The sequence below is a fragment of the Heterocephalus glaber genome, unplaced genomic scaffold (assembly GCF_053883595.1).
Source record: "Heterocephalus glaber isolate CG9 unplaced genomic scaffold, H.glaber_assembly_v1.0 deba00000676, whole genome shotgun sequence".
Lineage (NCBI taxonomy): Eukaryota > Metazoa > Chordata > Mammalia > Rodentia > Bathyergidae > Heterocephalus > Heterocephalus glaber.
The window spans coordinates 23,305,858-23,322,944 of NW_028258156.1; the positions used below are offsets into that span (position 1 = coordinate 23,305,858).

General features: G+C 45.9%; 1 protein-coding gene across 12 annotated transcripts in view; it reads left to right on the forward strand.

Moving 5' to 3' along the window:
- Atxn7l1 (ataxin 7 like 1) overlaps positions 1–17,087 on the forward strand; it is a 225,892-nt gene that overhangs the window by 123,776 nt on the left and 85,029 nt on the right. Inside the window, exon 4 of one of the 12 annotated variants that reach the window (XM_013070330.3) lies at positions 1–12,997. This exon is cut by the window's left edge and continues 19,240 nt beyond it. The exons of 10 other annotated variants lie outside the window; for them this stretch is intronic. Coding sequence is in view for 1 of the 2 variants with exons in the window: in XM_087206727.1 (XP_087062853.1) it covers positions 13,000–13,138 (139 nt within the window). In the remaining variant the exon portion in view is untranslated. Of the gene's footprint in view, positions 13,139–17,087 lie in introns of those variants that run through there. One more of the 12 variants, XM_087206727.1, reaches the window with a different exon arrangement.

Below are 17,087 nucleotides of genomic sequence, written 5' to 3' on the forward strand. Positions count from 1 at the left end.
GGTGGGCAGTAGCTGAAGGACCTAGCACAGCCGATGTTGGATGGAGTATCTCCTTACAGGCCGAGCTAATGAGAGCTGGGCTTTATTCTGGAAGCAGCACTGCCAGTCCTGGCAGATCCTTGAAGCAGATCACTTCACACACATGGGATGCTGTGTATTCCTGCTATGTGTCCATCATGATAAGCACTCGCCTCCTCTAGGTCACTGTGGTTTCTTCGTGGCTCTTCTTTGTGTCTGCATAGGTTTTTCTTGTTGTCTGAGTGAACTTTCAAAGCAATGAAGTGACCTTGGGCCAGATTTCCCCAAGAGTCACATAGCACAGAATCCACTTCAGCTTCGGAGCTCCAACCCCTGAGGCTCTGGACCACATTGTACCAGCTGCAGGACTCTGAAAGACCTTAGAGAAGAGTTCTGTGCCAGACCCTGCAGCTCCAGCAATATTGTTGTTCCCTTCCCCACTCCATTCTTTTTTTTTTTTTGGTACCGAGGATCAAACTCGGGACCTTGCGCTTTCGAGGCAGGCACTGGAACCACTGAGCTAAATCCCTGGCTCCCGACTCCATTCTTAACCCTGGCGTGATATAAACAATAGGCCAAGTCTGAATTCTGAGTGTGTGGGCAAGCACATGTACAAGGTTAGCAGAGAGCCACATGTGACCCAAGGGCAAGTTGCTTGATGTCTCTGTGCACCTAGAGGTGAGGAATCCTGTGTCACATGAGGACTGAGTGCCTGCTTCATTGAATTGTCACGAGAGTGATGCTTTCAAGGGAAGCAGTTAGACCCGTGTGCATAGCATGGTCAGTAAGCATCAGCTGTTGTTATTACCATGGAGAAAATCAAAAAGCTTGTGTTCTACAACATAAGAATGAGAGCAAGATGTAATCCCCAACTGAGAAAGGAATACACGAATTTACCGAAGCAGTGTAAGTAAAATTCTATGGTAATAAGCTTGAAAAATCCAGAGAAAATGGAGAAGCTCCTGGCAAAATAGAACTTCCCAAAATTGCCCCCAAAGAAGTGGAATATCTGAACCGACCAATAACCATAAAATACATTTGAAGGTTTATTAAAGAGATGCTCTTTGGAAAAGGCCTCTGTGGTCTTGTAACTGGGTACTAGCTAGTTTTAAAAAACCAAATGTATCCTTTGTTATGAAAACTATTTGTGATCATTGAATAAATGAAAATTTTTCTAAATTTGTTTTATGAAGCCAACAGGACCTGAATACTCAAACCTAAAAAGAACATATCTGTTCTATCTCAAAAGCTTTGAGGAAAAAGTTGACCCTAACAAAGAAACACAGAGAAGAAAGTAAAACAAGGTGTGCCCAGTATGCCCTTGTTTAAAGTAGCAAGTCCTACTGGCTGGCGTCAAAATTGCCTGGGGGGCACCAGCCCCCACTTCGAGAGCTCCTGATTTATTAGTCTGGGGAAGGGCCAGGGCCCAGGAATGTTTGCAAGCTCCCCATAACCCTGCTCGAAGGTACCTGGGAATGATGGAAGGTTTAAGGTTCCAGACCATCGCAGCTCAGCAGCAGTTCATGGAGAGACTCCTTTGCCAAAGCTTTGCCACGATCAGAGCCAGGAGAAGCCATCTCTGGGCCACAGATGTGCCAAGTCCCCCATCAGAGCCCAAGGAGGCCCACAAAGCCTTAAGTGCCCTATCTCCCAACAACAGAGGCCCAGCCAGGGACAAATCACACCGAGTCTCAAGTCCTGAGCCAGTACCATACCTACTGCACAGGAATGCCAGGGATGGCTGAGAGTTTCATTCTGGAGTCTAGTGGGATTTTAATGACAGACCTGTTCATTAGCGTGCATAGGGTAATTAGGCACACGTGGTAAGTAGTTCGCATAAATAATTACTTCACACATACCAGCGATCCACATTTCAGCCTCTTTAGTCTTCATGCATCCCCAGTCTATATTCAGCAGCAATATGGATGGCATAGCTGCCACTCACTGACACCTCTGCACGTGGCCTGCAAAGCTCCTTGGAAGTGGGGGTGTCCTGGTCCCTTTAGTCCAGTAGTTGGGGCTCCCTGACCAAGGACCCTGCAGTCCCTTTTGACTACCCGTCCTTCTCAGAACAGTGGCTTTTTACCAAAGTCTGTCTAAAGCCCCAGTTGTAGGTGCTAATCTAGTTTCTCTCCTTTGTTTTGTTAATAATAAAAAGGTAACTTGAACAATTCCCACCGTAAAACCATATGGAGTATAAATACATGAGTGGATGTTTGGCTTAGGTCTGACTCACTAATATAGGAGTACAGTAAATCCCAGTTCTTATATACACTACACCTCCTCCCAGCCACAGTGAAGGAGCCATCAGGACATTTCAGTGGGTCACTAAGCCATTGCACAGTTAAAGAAGGCAGTAAAATCCTAAGGGGTGGTGGTGAATGGTCCAGTGTCCAGTGTTAAAATATTTCCTAAACAGGGCCAGGGATTTAGCTCAGTGGTTCCGGCGCCTGCCTCACAAACACAAGGTCCTGAGATCTATCCCCGGTACCATAAAAAAATAAAAATTAAAAAAAAAATTTCCCTAAACAAAACATAGAACAGGATGGGCAAAATATAAATTGTTGGGCTGGGGATTTAGCTCAGTGGTCCCGCAGCCTGCCCCACAAATGCAAGGACCCTGGTACCAAAAAGGTTTGATCCCTGGTGTCAAAAAAAAAAAAAATATATATATATATAGTTGAAACTGGGTGGTGGGTATATGTGCATCTGTTGACCTTGTGTTTCTCATGTCGTTTGAAAGTTTTCCATAAGAGAAAAGAAAGGAATTGGTCTGGTCCTCTCTTACCCACAGCAAGATGCCAGGGTGGTGGTCCCTATACCTCTCACCATGACCTCCTTGACCAAAGTCTGCCATCTTTAAAAAACACAAGGGAGAGGCAACATGGTGATAGGAAGGGTGACTGGTGGAAAGGTCCTGGGACCCAGTGTAACAGGGACATGTGCCCAAAGAGGCCTGGCCCAGGCATTCAGCCTCCCGCAGCAGCAGTTGGCCATGAGTGTCCACAGTGCCCGACTGTGTGAAAGCTGGCTGGCAGGTGCCTTCATTACTGCGGATGATTGTATTGTAGCCCAGGACATGCAGATCTGGTAGGAAAGAGGTAGAAGGAAATTGAATTAGCCCTTCTATGTGAGAGTGCACAGAGGAAGGGTCTTGGTTTCCAGAAGATGAATTTACCAGCTCTGTGTGATAGCACCACCTTCTCAGTTAATGCTGGCAATTCATGCAGCCCAGCAGGCAGAGAGGGGGACTAGAAAATTCCAGAGTTTAGATGCAATCATAGCTCTAGAAAATACATTCTAGTATGTGTGCCCCTTTGCTTGCTGTGTTGCCCTTTTGCTGTCTCTTCTCTCCCTCTCTCCCCACTCACTCTCCTTTTCTCCTCATGCACTTTGATTACAGTTTGGAAGACTTACAGCATCTTCCTTTTGAAGAGTCCCACCCTGCTCAGTGGTGTTTACATGTCAAATGGGGGAACCATTTTCGTTTACTATCAAGGTCTGGTCCCCTAAGAAATTCCAAAGCCAGCCAAGTCAAGGTTTTTTTAGAAATATGAAAGGAGACTCTACAGGCTGCTAAAAGCTCAAAACAGCACAGAATCCACAATAGTGTGGGATGGATCCTCAGCTGGAGGGCAGAGGAGGGCCGAGGGGCCAGGGTGCTTGACTCGAATGTTAACCAAGGGTTATTGATGGTCCACTTAATCTCAAAGGATTATTACCTTGACAGGAATTGGGCTGCTCTCCTGATTTCTGTCCAACTGTGGGGTTTTTGAGTGCTGGCAGCTTGGCCTCACCACCGAGCAGCTGCCTCAGGCTCTGGGAAGCGCGCAGAGGCAAAGGTTTGAGTCTGGGTTTTGTTTTGTTTGTTTAGTGCTTTGTTTTTGTTTTTAGCATTTGCTGGCAGCAGATCTGGTCCATGTGTTTAGGGCCACACAGTGTAGAAAGCGTGTTTATTTTTGGATCATCTCATTGGAGCTTCCTCGCAGAACTGTGAGGCCAGCTGGCCAGAGGTCTCAAACCCGTGTTTACAGATGAGGAAACAGATATACAGAATTTAGTGCGGTTTTGCTTTTCAGGATGCAAAAAGTAGTGAATGGGGGGTACCACATCTACAACTAAATTCTAGAGTCCCCTCCCATTAGGAGAGTGGACAATCCAGAAGGCAAGACAGGATAAGATCCAAATGCTGACCCAAACATGCAGTGTGGGGATGGCTTTGACATGGCTTAAAAGATTGGAAGGATGGACAGACAGACAGACAGATGGGACTCTGGAGGTCTCACCTTTGTGCCCTTAGTGCCCGCCATAGTGCTCGACACATAGGATCCAGCAATAAATATTGTTGAATGAATAATCCACTTACATTTCCATATACTTTTATACCAGGACACACAAGAATTTGTGAAGAAAGACTTTTTGAGCTTTATTTTTCTTAAAGAGATGAGGTCTCACTCTATTCCCCCAGGTCAGCCCCAAACTCCTGGGCTCAAGCAATCTTCCTGTCTCAGCCTCTTGGGTAGCTGGGACTACAGGTACAGACTACCACTCCTGGCTCTGACCCTTAAAGAATAGAAGGAACCAACAAATACGGTGTGGGTGTAATTATTCTTTGTCATCACACATTATTCATCATACTGCAATGTAAAAATCACTCGTTCATTCCTTCATTCGGATATTATTGAATGCCTACTATGTTCTAGGTTCTGTTCTAGGTGTTGGTGATACCACAGTGAACAAAAATAGGTAAAGTCCCTGTGCTCATGAAAATCACCTTTTATTTGGGGACAACAGGCAATAAGCAACTAAATAGCCATATGGTTGTACTGAGAATGAAAAATGAAGCCAACAAGGGGAAAGAAAGCAATTACAGTGGTGGCGAACCTATGGCACGTGTGCGGCAGCGGGCTGTTTATATCATTGAAAGCTCTAAACGCTTTGCCATCACTGGTACAGAGGGGTTGCTATATTAGCCACAGAGGTCTCTCTAATGCAAGGACAGTTGAACAGAGACCCAAAAGAAGGGGTAGGGACAAGGCTGGAGAGGAAGAGCATTGCAGGCCGGAAACAGCAGGCGTAAAAGCTCTGAGGCTGGAGTGGGCTGGTGGTTTGAGGACCTCCTGAGCCTGAAGGGCTCAGCGAAGCAGCCCTCATGGGAGAGTCCAGGATTTTGAGCAGAAGAGGGATGCGATCTCTCCATCTAAAGCAGCTGCCTGTGCACCCCAGGGTTACACACAAGACTGATAGTGTTGCATGGTACTGACCTGAAAGTGCCTCTCGGGGCAGCTGCTGACCTGGCTGGCCAGCACCTCAGTGGCCACCACTGGGGCAGCATCAAAATACAATTTCGTTTCAGCAGGAACCTCAGATGGGTGCTCTCCTGAAGTAACTCCCAAGGGGAAAATACCCATCATCTAGCCTTGTAAATTTGAAATCCATGCTTACCTTTTGGCTCTTTTTTTGTGAACAAATAAAAAGTAACCTGAAACTTAAGGGGATACTTTTTTAAAAATAGACTTTGTTTTTTAGGACAGTTTTAGTTACCAAAAAGAGTATTCCTAGATATACCCTATGGCCAGTTTCCTCTGTTGTTAACATGTTAGATTAGTATGGTACATTTGTTACAGTTATCAAACCAGTGTAGAATCTTTATTTCTAACTGAGCTCCATCGCTGATTCAGATTTCCTTAGTTTCCCCCACAGTCCCTTTTCTGTTCCAGGGTCTCAGGGTACTCCTTATGTTAGTCATCATGTCCCCTTATGCTACTGGCTGAGCCCATTTCTCAGACTTCCCTTGTTTATAAATAACCTTGATAGTTTTGACGAGCACTGGCCAGATAAATTATGGGCTGTTTGTCTGTACTTGCCTGGTGTGTTTTCTCATGATCAGACTTGGATTGTAGGTTTAGGGTAAAGACCACAGCGGTAAAGTGGCATTTTCCTCTTACTATATCAGGGGCCACATATGCTCAACGTGATTTCTCACTGTTAGTGTGGACCTTGCTTACCTGACTGAGCATTTGAGGTGATCTCTGTCAGTTTCTCCAGTATAAATCTACTTCTCTCATCCCCACTCTTTCCATGCCTTACTCCTTGCACATTCCACACTTAGGAAGTGGAAACTGGCACCCCCTCCCCTGCCATGGGTGAAATGTCTACTTAGATTATTTGGAATTTTTCTCCAAGGAAAAGCTGTGTCTCCTCCCCCATTTATTTACTTATTCCACCATTTATTTATATCAATATGGACTCTTCATTTTATACTTGGGGTTATAATGCAATACCACTTTATTTTGTTGCTCAAGATTTTCCAATTTTGGCCATTGGAAGATCTTGCAATTGGTTCCTGTATCCCTTGAACATATACCAATCATGTAAGGTTTTACTATTTACTATTTGTTATTATTTTACTTCCTTACTTTCTGACCTTGCAAGATGTCCCAAGCTCTCATCTTGTATATCTCCTGCCCCAGGCAAAAACTAACCATTTCTCCAAAGAGCTTTGGTTCCTCTCTTGAATAATCTGAGAAAACAGGATGTGGGCACTAAGGATTTTCTTTGCTACTTTGGTGTGGTTGCTTCTAGTTTCTTTCAGCTGACATAAAGCAAGAAAATATGTATGTGTACACTAACTCTTGTGTCTGTATTATAAATAAGCATCACATGCCTATAAAGATTTCTGTATGTTACCATCTGTATCTGTATTAATCAGGAATTCATACTGATGTCTCCAACTCTAAACCATTCCCATATGGTCATTCTATCCCCTTTCCTTGCCTATCTATAAATTTATTTTTGCAACTGTGAGAAAGCTGGCTTCTACCACATGCTGTCTATTTTCTTAATTGCTTTGTTCTGATATGCACATATAACAATATTGGAATTGTAACCCATGAGAAACAATTTTATCAAATAGAGTACAGTGCTTCCATGTGGTTCATTTTGCCTTTAGTCTCACAGACTACCCATTTCCGGTCACTTAAGTCAGCACTCTTACGGCACCCTCTTCCGTGAGATTCTTTCATACATTTGTAATACATTTAGATTCTCATGTCACAGTCTGCATGCCTTCCTGAGATCTAAGAGGACACTTTAATTTTACATTTTATCTCCAGTTAGATAATAAATTCAGAAAGAACAGCTACCATGAAAAGCAATGCAATACAATCATACTTTTTGTCATTTCCTTGGGTTTTAAAAAATAACTCTTACATCACACAAGTAATTCATTAATACAAGTTAAAGTCCCCTTCAGTGTTACTACAACCTAAATTCCTGCCTCAGATATAAACACTGTTAGTCTAGGATGTATCTGTACAGATACTTATTTTTTGCATTCATATCCACATATATGTACCCACAGAAATAGTCTGATATTGCTATGTATTTAACATAAACAGTACCATTCCTAACTTCTGCAACTGTTTTTCTCTAAGACATTCAACTGGGATGTCTTTCAAGTCTGTGTATGACTATCTTCCCAATGAATGATATTCCATGGAATGGGCAGATTGGTCATAGTTTCCCCCCACTGTTAATAGCAGTATGCAGTAAACACTCCTGTACATAGTGTTTGTTACTCCAAACACTGGGTCTTGGAGATACATATTTTAATTTTAATAGCTACTGTCAAGTTGCCCATCAGTATACTCAGATTGGAAAAAAAAAAGATCTTGTTCTATATTTATGTGGCTGCCTGGGATAGAGAATCAGACTGCTAGTTTTTAATTTGTCTTAATGTCTCTCTCTAGAGAATAGTAACTAGAGGGGTGAGACTCGTTCTCTGTTATTTAAAAGAACCTCATGCTGTGATGATTTCAAGTGCTTTTAAGATGTTAATAGTTAAATTGTTAGAAGAGGGGCATTGTGATAGAATGGTGCACCCACCTCTCAGTCACTGACTGTGAGAGATGCCAGCACTATTGTAGGAATCTGCCGGAGCTCCTCGTGTGTGTGTGATAGGGGCCCACAAGGCCAAGCACAGGTAGACACAGGTGGGACTCTCCCCAAGTCTCTCCCAAGCTCCTGATGCATAGGAAGTTCATGAGTTAGTTCATTCATTCAGCAGTCGAGACTGATCATTTACTAAGGGCTGGGCAGTGGAATGCCCTCCTGCCATCCCGTTATTCAGACAGGCTGGACATTCCCAGCATGTGTTTCTGAAAGAGTCTCTTACCATTTGGTTGAGTGCGTGTTGGATGCCAGGCGTGAAGCCCGGCACTGAAGAGATGGTGAAGGTAACAGTGCCCCTGTTCCAGTTTGCTTGGTGCTTGTCTCTGCTAGCGGTCTCTTCAGACTCCCTTCCCCTTCAGCATCCTAAAATAATGCGAGTGGAGATTAGGCCCATCCACAGGCCACAGATGCTGCCTTTCCAAATTCGTCCTCTGAGCCTTCTTTGTACCCCTGAAGGATTTCCCAGCTGATTGGGAGTTTGGATGGGTGTGTGAACACTGGCTAACTTGCTAGGCTGCCATTTAATCAGAGAAATTAAAGTTGGAAATTAAAGTTGCTCAGAACATCCCTGCTCTGATTAGTCAGGACCAGGTATGTGCTTCACATGCAAAGCACAGATCCCTTACAGAGAATGCCTCACCAAGCCTCCCACTGCGGGAAGCCGTAGACCGTGCCACCTGAGGACCAGGTGGGGAGGACCAGGTGGGAAGGACTCAGACTTTTTTAAAGGTTTATGAAGTATCTGGGTGGAGTGGTACACACCTGTGATCCCAGCACTCTGGGAGGCTGAAGCAGGTTTGAGCCCAGCCTGGGAAATACAGCAACTTAGCAAGACCCTGTCTCAAAATTAAAATTTTATTAGAATGGACTGGAGATGTAGCTCAGTGCAAAGGCTCTGGGTTCAGTCCCTTAGGGTCTTGGGAGTTTATTCTCCCAGTAGTCCTATAATTTGTCATAATTAGCTCTAGAGTGGGAAATACAAAGATGGAGGGAGGGTCTGGTTGCTTCCACATATTCTGGCTTTGTACCTTTTCTCAGAACAGTGGTGATTTCTTCCTTTTCTTATTTTTCACCAGCGGCCAAACAGTAAACTCTTTCTTCTCTTCTCAACGTTGTGTTATAGACCTTGTTAATGAGTTGATTTGTGTCCCCTAAAAGAGATGCACTCAAATTCCACCTGCCTCTTACCTGTGACTGTGACCTTATTTGGAAAGAGGGTTGGCAGATGTTCTCAAGTGAAGAAGAAGTTGTACCGGATGAGGGTGGTCCCTAATTTGATGATTGATACCTTCAAAAGAGAAAGGAGAGGAAGGTTCCGACACAGCACACAGGAAAGAGGTCACGTGAGCCAGAGGCAGGGCCTGGAGCGGTGCAGCCGGGAGCACAGAGACAGCAGGAATTGGCTGCCAGTGACCCCAGATGCCAGGAGAGAGGCAGGGGGCAAATTCTCTCTCAAAGCCCCAGAGGGACCCAACCCTGCTGACTCTTTGATTTCAGACTTCTGGTTTCTGAATTATGCGAGAATAAGTTTGTTTTGAGCCACCCAACTTATGGCACTTTGTTACAGCAGCCATAGGCAACTAATACATCCTGTCTGTTGGTATTCTTGGGAAAAAGGAGATTATAACCCCCAAATATTTTGTTTCCATCCAAGAGAGATGAAGTCTTCCATCTAGCAGTGTCCTCCCATTCCCAAACCTGGCCATTTCAGCGAGTACTGCTTCTCCTTCTCCTCGAGGCTGTGCCCAGAGTCCAGTCCTGGTAGAGTCCCCGAAGCCACCCTGGTTGGAGCAGCTGCTCAGGTGGAGCCAGAAGCTCCCCAGCCAGGCAAGACAAGGGGTCCTGACTTCCACTCCACAGCACTCACAAGGGAAGAAGCCCCTGGCTTGTGCCACAAAATGAGCAGCAGCGTCCAGATTTGAGCCTCTCCTAAGTCCCCTGTGGCTCCTCCTTTTGACTGGTGTTTCCCTCTGAAGGACCCATTCACCATTCACCGAGTCTCCCATGACCATACATTTGTGGCATTTTAGAGCTGCAAAAACCCGAGGTATGAATCAGTCCAACTTCCCAGCTCATTTTATTTACAATAATGACATCTGTTATTTGTAGAATAACAATACAAGTAAGATTAAATATTTATTGACTGCATACTGTGTGCTAGGAAGGTTTCTAAGAACTTTGTATGTATGAACATATTTAGTCATCACAGCAACGCTTTGCAGTAGGGACTCTCATTGTCCCCAATTTGTGGATGAGGAAACTGAGGCACAGAGAGAAAAGGAACTTGTCTGTCCGAGATCAACAGCTAGCAAGTGGCCAAATCAGAATTCAAACCCAGGTTGTCTAACCCTAAGGCCTTCTTAGCCCCCTGCTCTGCAGAGACCCCGAGGTGAATGACACATTGTCACTCAGCCAAAGAGCAAGAGCTTCAAGACTGGAACTGTGATGTCTGCCACTTAGGAGAGTTGTGTCTTTTTTTTTTTTTTGGTACCGAACATCAAACTCAGGACCTTGCACTTTTGAGGCAGGTGGTGGAACTACTGAGCTAAATCCCCAGCCCAGTTGTGTCTTCTTAATATGGATCTGACTTTAAATGCAAAGGCACGTAAGCATGTGCTTGCGTGCGTACACACACACAGGCCACACCCACTCTTAAAAAAGGGTAGCTCTGGCCCCTTCCAGAGCACTGGAGCTTAGCAGTAGGCTGCCCAATCCTCATGAATGAAGAGCTCTTCAGAAGCCAGGTGGGTCCTGGAGGGACAGTGACAGGAAGCCCTGCCAGCCACAGAGTCTCAAGCCAAGGAGCCAGCAGCAGAGAGGCAGGACCCTGCGAAGTGTCTGGCTGGGCAGAGCCGGGAAGGTCCCCAGCCACCACCCTGTGACCACCTCTCACCTCGGAGGGAGCATCTGGCGTGTGTTGTGCTGGTGGTTGCTGCCCAGACTGCTGCAGTCCGGGAGGGGTCCTGGGGCTGGAGTTTCAGTGGGTTCAGAGGACGGCTAGGCAAGGCCCGTGCATCGGGCTCAGGAAAGCTTCCTAAAGCCTGAGGTCTCCGGGGATTTAGCTCAGCAGTTCTGCTGCCTGCCTCACAAGCGGAAGGTCCTGAGTTTGAGCCCCCGTACCAAAAACAAACAAACAAACTAAAGCCTCAGGTCTGCAGAAAACAAAGAGGTCACAGGAAGAAAGTCCCACTGTGGGCTGCCCCGGCGGGGGTGGGTGGGGGGGTGAGGAGGGGTCATCAGGTCTTCCCAAGGTTTGCTGTGACTCTGCCAGGCAGGTAGAGCACCCTGGAATTTTCCAGGGGGTACCTGAAGGGTACCAGCTCCACTGAGGTAAAGAGAAGGGAGCAGATGGCTAACAGACAAGAACCAGGGTTAGCACTGTCCAGGTCTGTATTCTGGGAGGCTAATGAATTAACCATCCACACTGAGAAAGAGCCCCGGGGCCCAAGGGCTACACCAAGATCAAGATTGCAGGCTATTTGATATTCAGACTGTGGGAAAGCAAGATAGCCTGGTGCAGTGGCACACACCTGTAAACCAGCTACTCCGAGAGCTGAGGCAGGAGGGCTCAGGGCAATTTAGCCGGACCTTGTCTCAAAATAAAAAATTAAAATACTAGGGATGTAGCTCAATGGTAGAGCACTTGTCTCACATACACTCACACTGGGTTCAATCCCCAGTGCCCCCACACCACCAGACACACAAAGAATCCAGAGTGTGAGCCACCAGTAACAACCTCTGCAGGCTCTGGCAGTACAATCTTTTCTTTTCTTTCTTCTTTTTTTTTTGGAGATCGAACTCGGGTCCTTGTACTTTTGAGGCAGGCACCAGAAGCACTGAGCTAAATCTCCAGCCCTGGCAGTACAATCTTTAAATGATCCCTTAACTGGGCCTTACACAGTAGGTTGTTCTCAGCCCTACCATTTGCTCAAAAGCAGAAAGCAAGCTCTGAAAGAAACTTCACACACTTTGCTACTGATTTGTGTGTGTGTGTGTGTGTGTGTGTGTGTGTGTGTGTGTGTCTGTGTGTAAGTGCTGGGATTTTCTCTCTGGCTTCTCTGGAGCTCCCAAATCCTAACTTCCTGTCTCCACTGTGGATGCCAGTTCACCCCTGTTTGAATACGTATCAGATTTACCCAAAATGTGATACTGTCACTCCTAGGCCTGCTCCTGCTCCGTGATAGACCAAGACCCCTGACCTTTGCATCTCCCTCGCCCTCGCCCCCGCCCCAGTGTAGGAGACAGCCTGGGGACCTCCCTGGTACAGTGGGCACCGAGGCCATTACCGGAATCCCAACCCAATGGACCAAGAGGCATGTTGCATGTGTTTTTGAGAAGCCAGAGTGGCCCTAGGTAGGAACTCTGCACACGGAAGCCCCTTGGCTATAAGGCCTTCTACCACTGTCTGGGAAAGTGACTTTATCATTGGGAGGACATCATGCGTGCTGCCCAGCCCTCAAAGAGGGTACAGGGTGCACCCCAAAGAAAATCAAGGTGCTGTTACTGTGAGAATGGACGCTAAGCAGGCCAGACCTACAGATTCGCCTTACCACCCACCCATTGTCTCTCTCCTTCACTCCCTCTGCTCAGCTGTCCCACAGAAAATCTCCATGTTAGTGTCTGCAGGGCTGGTGGCTGCTGTAGACCGTCTGTTTCCTAGTCTTGCTCATCTCGGAATGGGGACATGGTGCCGACTCACAGCAGGCAGCGTGACACCTGGCTTGGCTCACTGCCTGTCTGTGACATCCCTCTGTGCCTGGAGCAGGGCTGATCTCCGGCAAGATGAGTCCCGTGCTGCAGCCTCGCCTGGGCCTTGCTTTGTTCTGGACTTCCTGTTCTATTTTTGAACAATTGCAGCCTGATCCCAGGCGGCCTCAGAGCCCGTGAGAATGACAGGCATCTGACCCAAATGCGGCACCTGGGATGGCCCTGCGTGGAAGGTGGCACCCTGCCTCCTCCCTCAGTCACCACCCTCCACCTCACCAACCTGGCTGACTGCATTTTCTGCTCCTACTGTCATCTGTGGAAATGCAGACTGGGTGTGAAGAGGTGTTTCTGTGCCCGGAGATCCAGTTTACGCTTAGGGGTCTGTGCCACCCTCTCCATGGAGACCTCAGGCGTCCACACCAAAAGGCAGCTTTGGATTCAGCTCTGCATCTTTGGAACAGTGAGTAAAGCAAACACAGGCCGAGTCCTGGCCTCCTTAAATCTCCTTCGATCCTGTCACCCTGGAGATGGAGGAGGACCCTGGTTTTCTGGTTTGTGGTGATCACTCAGCTCTTCCAAATGGTACCCAGGAACTCAGAATTCAGAGCCCTGTCTTGTGGGCTCCAATCCAAATAATCACCTCTTTGGGATGCCCTGCCCCTCCTCTGGCTGCTGGGACGGGACAGTGCCCTGTGAGCCTCCTTGCCCCCAGGTGTCTGTCCCATAGCTGATTAACCTGAAGGGGTAGGTGCCTCCTAGCATAGAGACAGGACTCTACCTACCATGCCACCCTGTCCCTGTGTTTAAGTCTGACATTTTGTTATTTTTGCAGTTGTTTTAAAAGAAGGGGGAAGGTTAAAATGAGAATTCTAGGTTTAGATTTGGTGACAGAGATTTTTTTTATCTGATTTAACCTTGATATCCCCCAAACCCTCTCCCACCCAAAGAACTGTTTAATGTTTTATGACATGAGCACATCACAGTTGAAAAAGTTATGGTTTTCAACTTTGGATTTTAAAATAGTAATATTCATACTACTACACAGAATTCTTACAGATTGATGAGAAAAAGAAATATACTAATTAAAAGATAGCTATAAAAAAAAAAGATAGGTATGAATAGGTAATTCACAAGAAATGTAGTTCAAGTGGCCAATTAACATGAAAAGATGTCCAACCCCATTGGTAATCAAAAACAAGAATTAAAATAAGCACAGTGTTTTTCACCTATCAAAATGGCAAATGTTGGCCCAGGATTTAGCTCAGTGGTGCCGCCACCTGCCTCGCAAGTGCAAGGTCCTGGGTTTGATCCCCGGTACAAAAAAAAATTGGCAAATGTTTACAGATTAATAATAATTTCCAGTGTTAGTGAGGAAGAAGTAAACCAGATTTACCCATGCTGGTAGATATGAAGAACAGGATTCTGTCTCTTGGGCATTTGACTACCTGGATCAATGACTGGAACCAAAAATTCTATTTCTAGGAATATATATAAGAAAATACAGGGCTGGGGATGTAGCTCAGTGGTGCCGCCGCCTGCCTCATAAGCACAAGGTCCTGAGTTCAATCCCTGGTACCAAAAAAAGAAAAAAAGAAAAGAAAACACATAGAAATGTATATAAAAATATCTTTAAAGGATATTCACTCCAGAATTATCCATAATAGCAAAAAATTGCGACCAATCCTACCACCAAACAGTAAGGACTATCAGTACTAAGAGGCTTCTAAGGTAATAATTTTTTAAAGTTTTATAATGAAGAAATGTTCGTGATGAAAAGTGGAGAGGAAAATAGCATTTTGGTTTTTTCTGTTTTGCTTTAAGACAGGGTGTCGCTAAGTAGTTCAGGCTGGCCTTGAACTCACTATGTAACCCAGGCTGGCCTTGAGCTCATGGAGATCCTCCTGCCTCAGCCTCCAGTTTACAAGAGTGGACCACTACTGCTGGCTTGGAAAATAGCATTTAAAACAAAGTGGTTTTTTAAAAAATTATGTACATATAAATGTGTATTTTTCAACTGAAATGCTGTGAAGATGGGTGGTGTATTTTTATTTTCTTCCTCCATATCTAAATTTTCTAAAATGTTATATATTTACTAATTTTATAATTAGATTTTTTTTTTAATTTTAAAAGGCAATTCAATTTAACAGTACCAGAGGTAAGATACATGAGAACCCCCTTTGGTTTGATTTTGCTTTGTTTCGTTTTTTTTTCCTGGGCCAGAATCAAAAATGATCAGAAAACAAATGTATTTTTTTTAGACATCTCCAAATGCTGAAAGAAATCATGAAAAAATGAGTTCTGCTCAGGTTTTCATTTAGCCACCTACACCCTTTTATTGAAATTTCTCCTTATAGATAGGAAGAGTAACTGCTGACATGTCCCAGTGGAATTTTAATTTATCTAATGAAGCTAGCGTTACATTTTTCCTTTATCTTTTAAAAATCCCTTTACATTCTACCTCCTCCTCCTGATTAAAAAGCACACTTGATGGTGGCTTAGGACAAATTTGGCCTCGGATGACTTACATGATGACAGAAATGACCCCTGAAGCCTTTTCCTCTCCCACGCCTCCTTTTTCTCTCTTCCCACTCTCTCTGGTGGTGCAGGACATCTTCATCCATGCAGTAAGGCTGCTGGTGTCTGACCCAGGGTGCCCCAGCCACAGCGAGCAGCAAAACCCGCTTCCTCTGCAGTGTTTCCATGGCTGGAGATAGATCTGTTTGATTCAAAGAAGACAGCAAAGTCGCTACAGAATATAGCCAGTTTGTCAGCACCATTATTCTTGGAGCACCTCTGGGGCATGATGGGGATGCCATCGTCATGGCTTTAGCAGGTGTCCTCGGGTAACATGGATGAGGATCAGGCCTGTGTTTAAATGTGAATTTCTTCAGTTAATGAGTAAGCACATCTACCCCGAGATTGGAGTTGGAACTTTTGGTAGCATTCGGGGTACACGCTCCAAGGAGGTATACAATAATGTCTTTAGGCATTGTTCAGACAGTAGCTTCTTTATTCTTTTTGGCGACTCTTGTCTTTGATTTGGCAACCAAAGGACTTCAGGATTCATGCAATGATAAAGCATGATAAGAAAGGACAAGAATTTGAGGAAACAGAATCTCTGAGGAAGTACTATGGCTGCCCCTCATACAGCATTTCCTGGGTGCTGGGTACAAGAACTAGCTCTGGCTCACTCGATGCTCATATGGATTCCAGGAGGAAGATCTTATGCCCCAATTCTCCAGATGAAGAAGATGAAGCTAGAAGAAATTAATTCCTTTGGCAACTCATGCCTGGTCTTCTAATTTACCATGCTCCCTCCCAAGGCATCATGCTGAGTAGTGACATCTATACTTCAAGTTGCTACTATTGGTCTGGCTTGGGAAATGAGGTTTCCATTAGGGTTGCCTCTGATACAGTGTATCAGCCTGGAGCAGAAACACCAGCGAGCTTGTAAAGCTCGGGATCCTGGCTGGGTCCCTGAGATTCTGAGTCAGCAGGTCTCTTGCAGGAAGGGTGATTTGCTGCTGGCTCATGCTGATGTGGCTGCAGACCTGGGCTCCATCGTTGGACCGCATCCGAATTGAAATTCTGACCCAGCCAATTAGTGGGTGGCTTGGGAAACTACTTAGCCTCCTTGGACTTGCTTACTCATCTTGAAAATACGGATTTACAGAGCAGCTACTACACAGAGTTGTGGGGATTAGATGAGCTAAGCCTCGTGAAGTACTTAAACTGATAGCTCCTGGGTGGGGTTTGCTTTAATTGACAACCCATGAGATGGTGATGTCCTGGGTGGAAGAAAGCCCTGTGGCCTTGGAACCAGAAAGTTTGCATCCTGTCTGAGCTGCTTCCCGAAGGCCTGGGTTCCCTGAGGGAGGCCACGGTGGTCAGAGCCCTCAGGAACCTCTGGAAAGAGAGCTGCTGGACCCCTGGGTGGTGCCCTGCTATGAGGGACCAGGAAGTAGCTTGGGTTCTAGAGCCCTGACGGGTTCCTGAGGATTCGTGTGTGGCATCCCATGCCCGTCTCCCAGGTGGAGACATGCAGTAAGTGGCCAGTGTCAGCTGACCCCCAGAGCCCTGGCCTTTCTCCAGAGCACCTGGTGCTCTGACCCTTGGCCCTGAGTCACCTTTGTTGCTACTGTGTCTGTGCTGGTTTAAAGCCCTCAGGCCCAGCTTCCTTTCCATTGCAGCTTTTTATTTAATTTCCATCTAGTAAAGCTGCATGAAGCCACATTGTTAGAAAGACAAGTACTGGGAGTTATCCGAGGGGCTCTCAGCAGTGGCCTTGGCCATGTCACCATTGATTCCTGCAGTGCTCTGGGCTCCACCTTAGATCAGACTTGCATGTGGTGCTGTCATTTCCCTCAGAGCCAGTGACCGCGCCTTTTTCCTTGACAGTACAGTGGGCC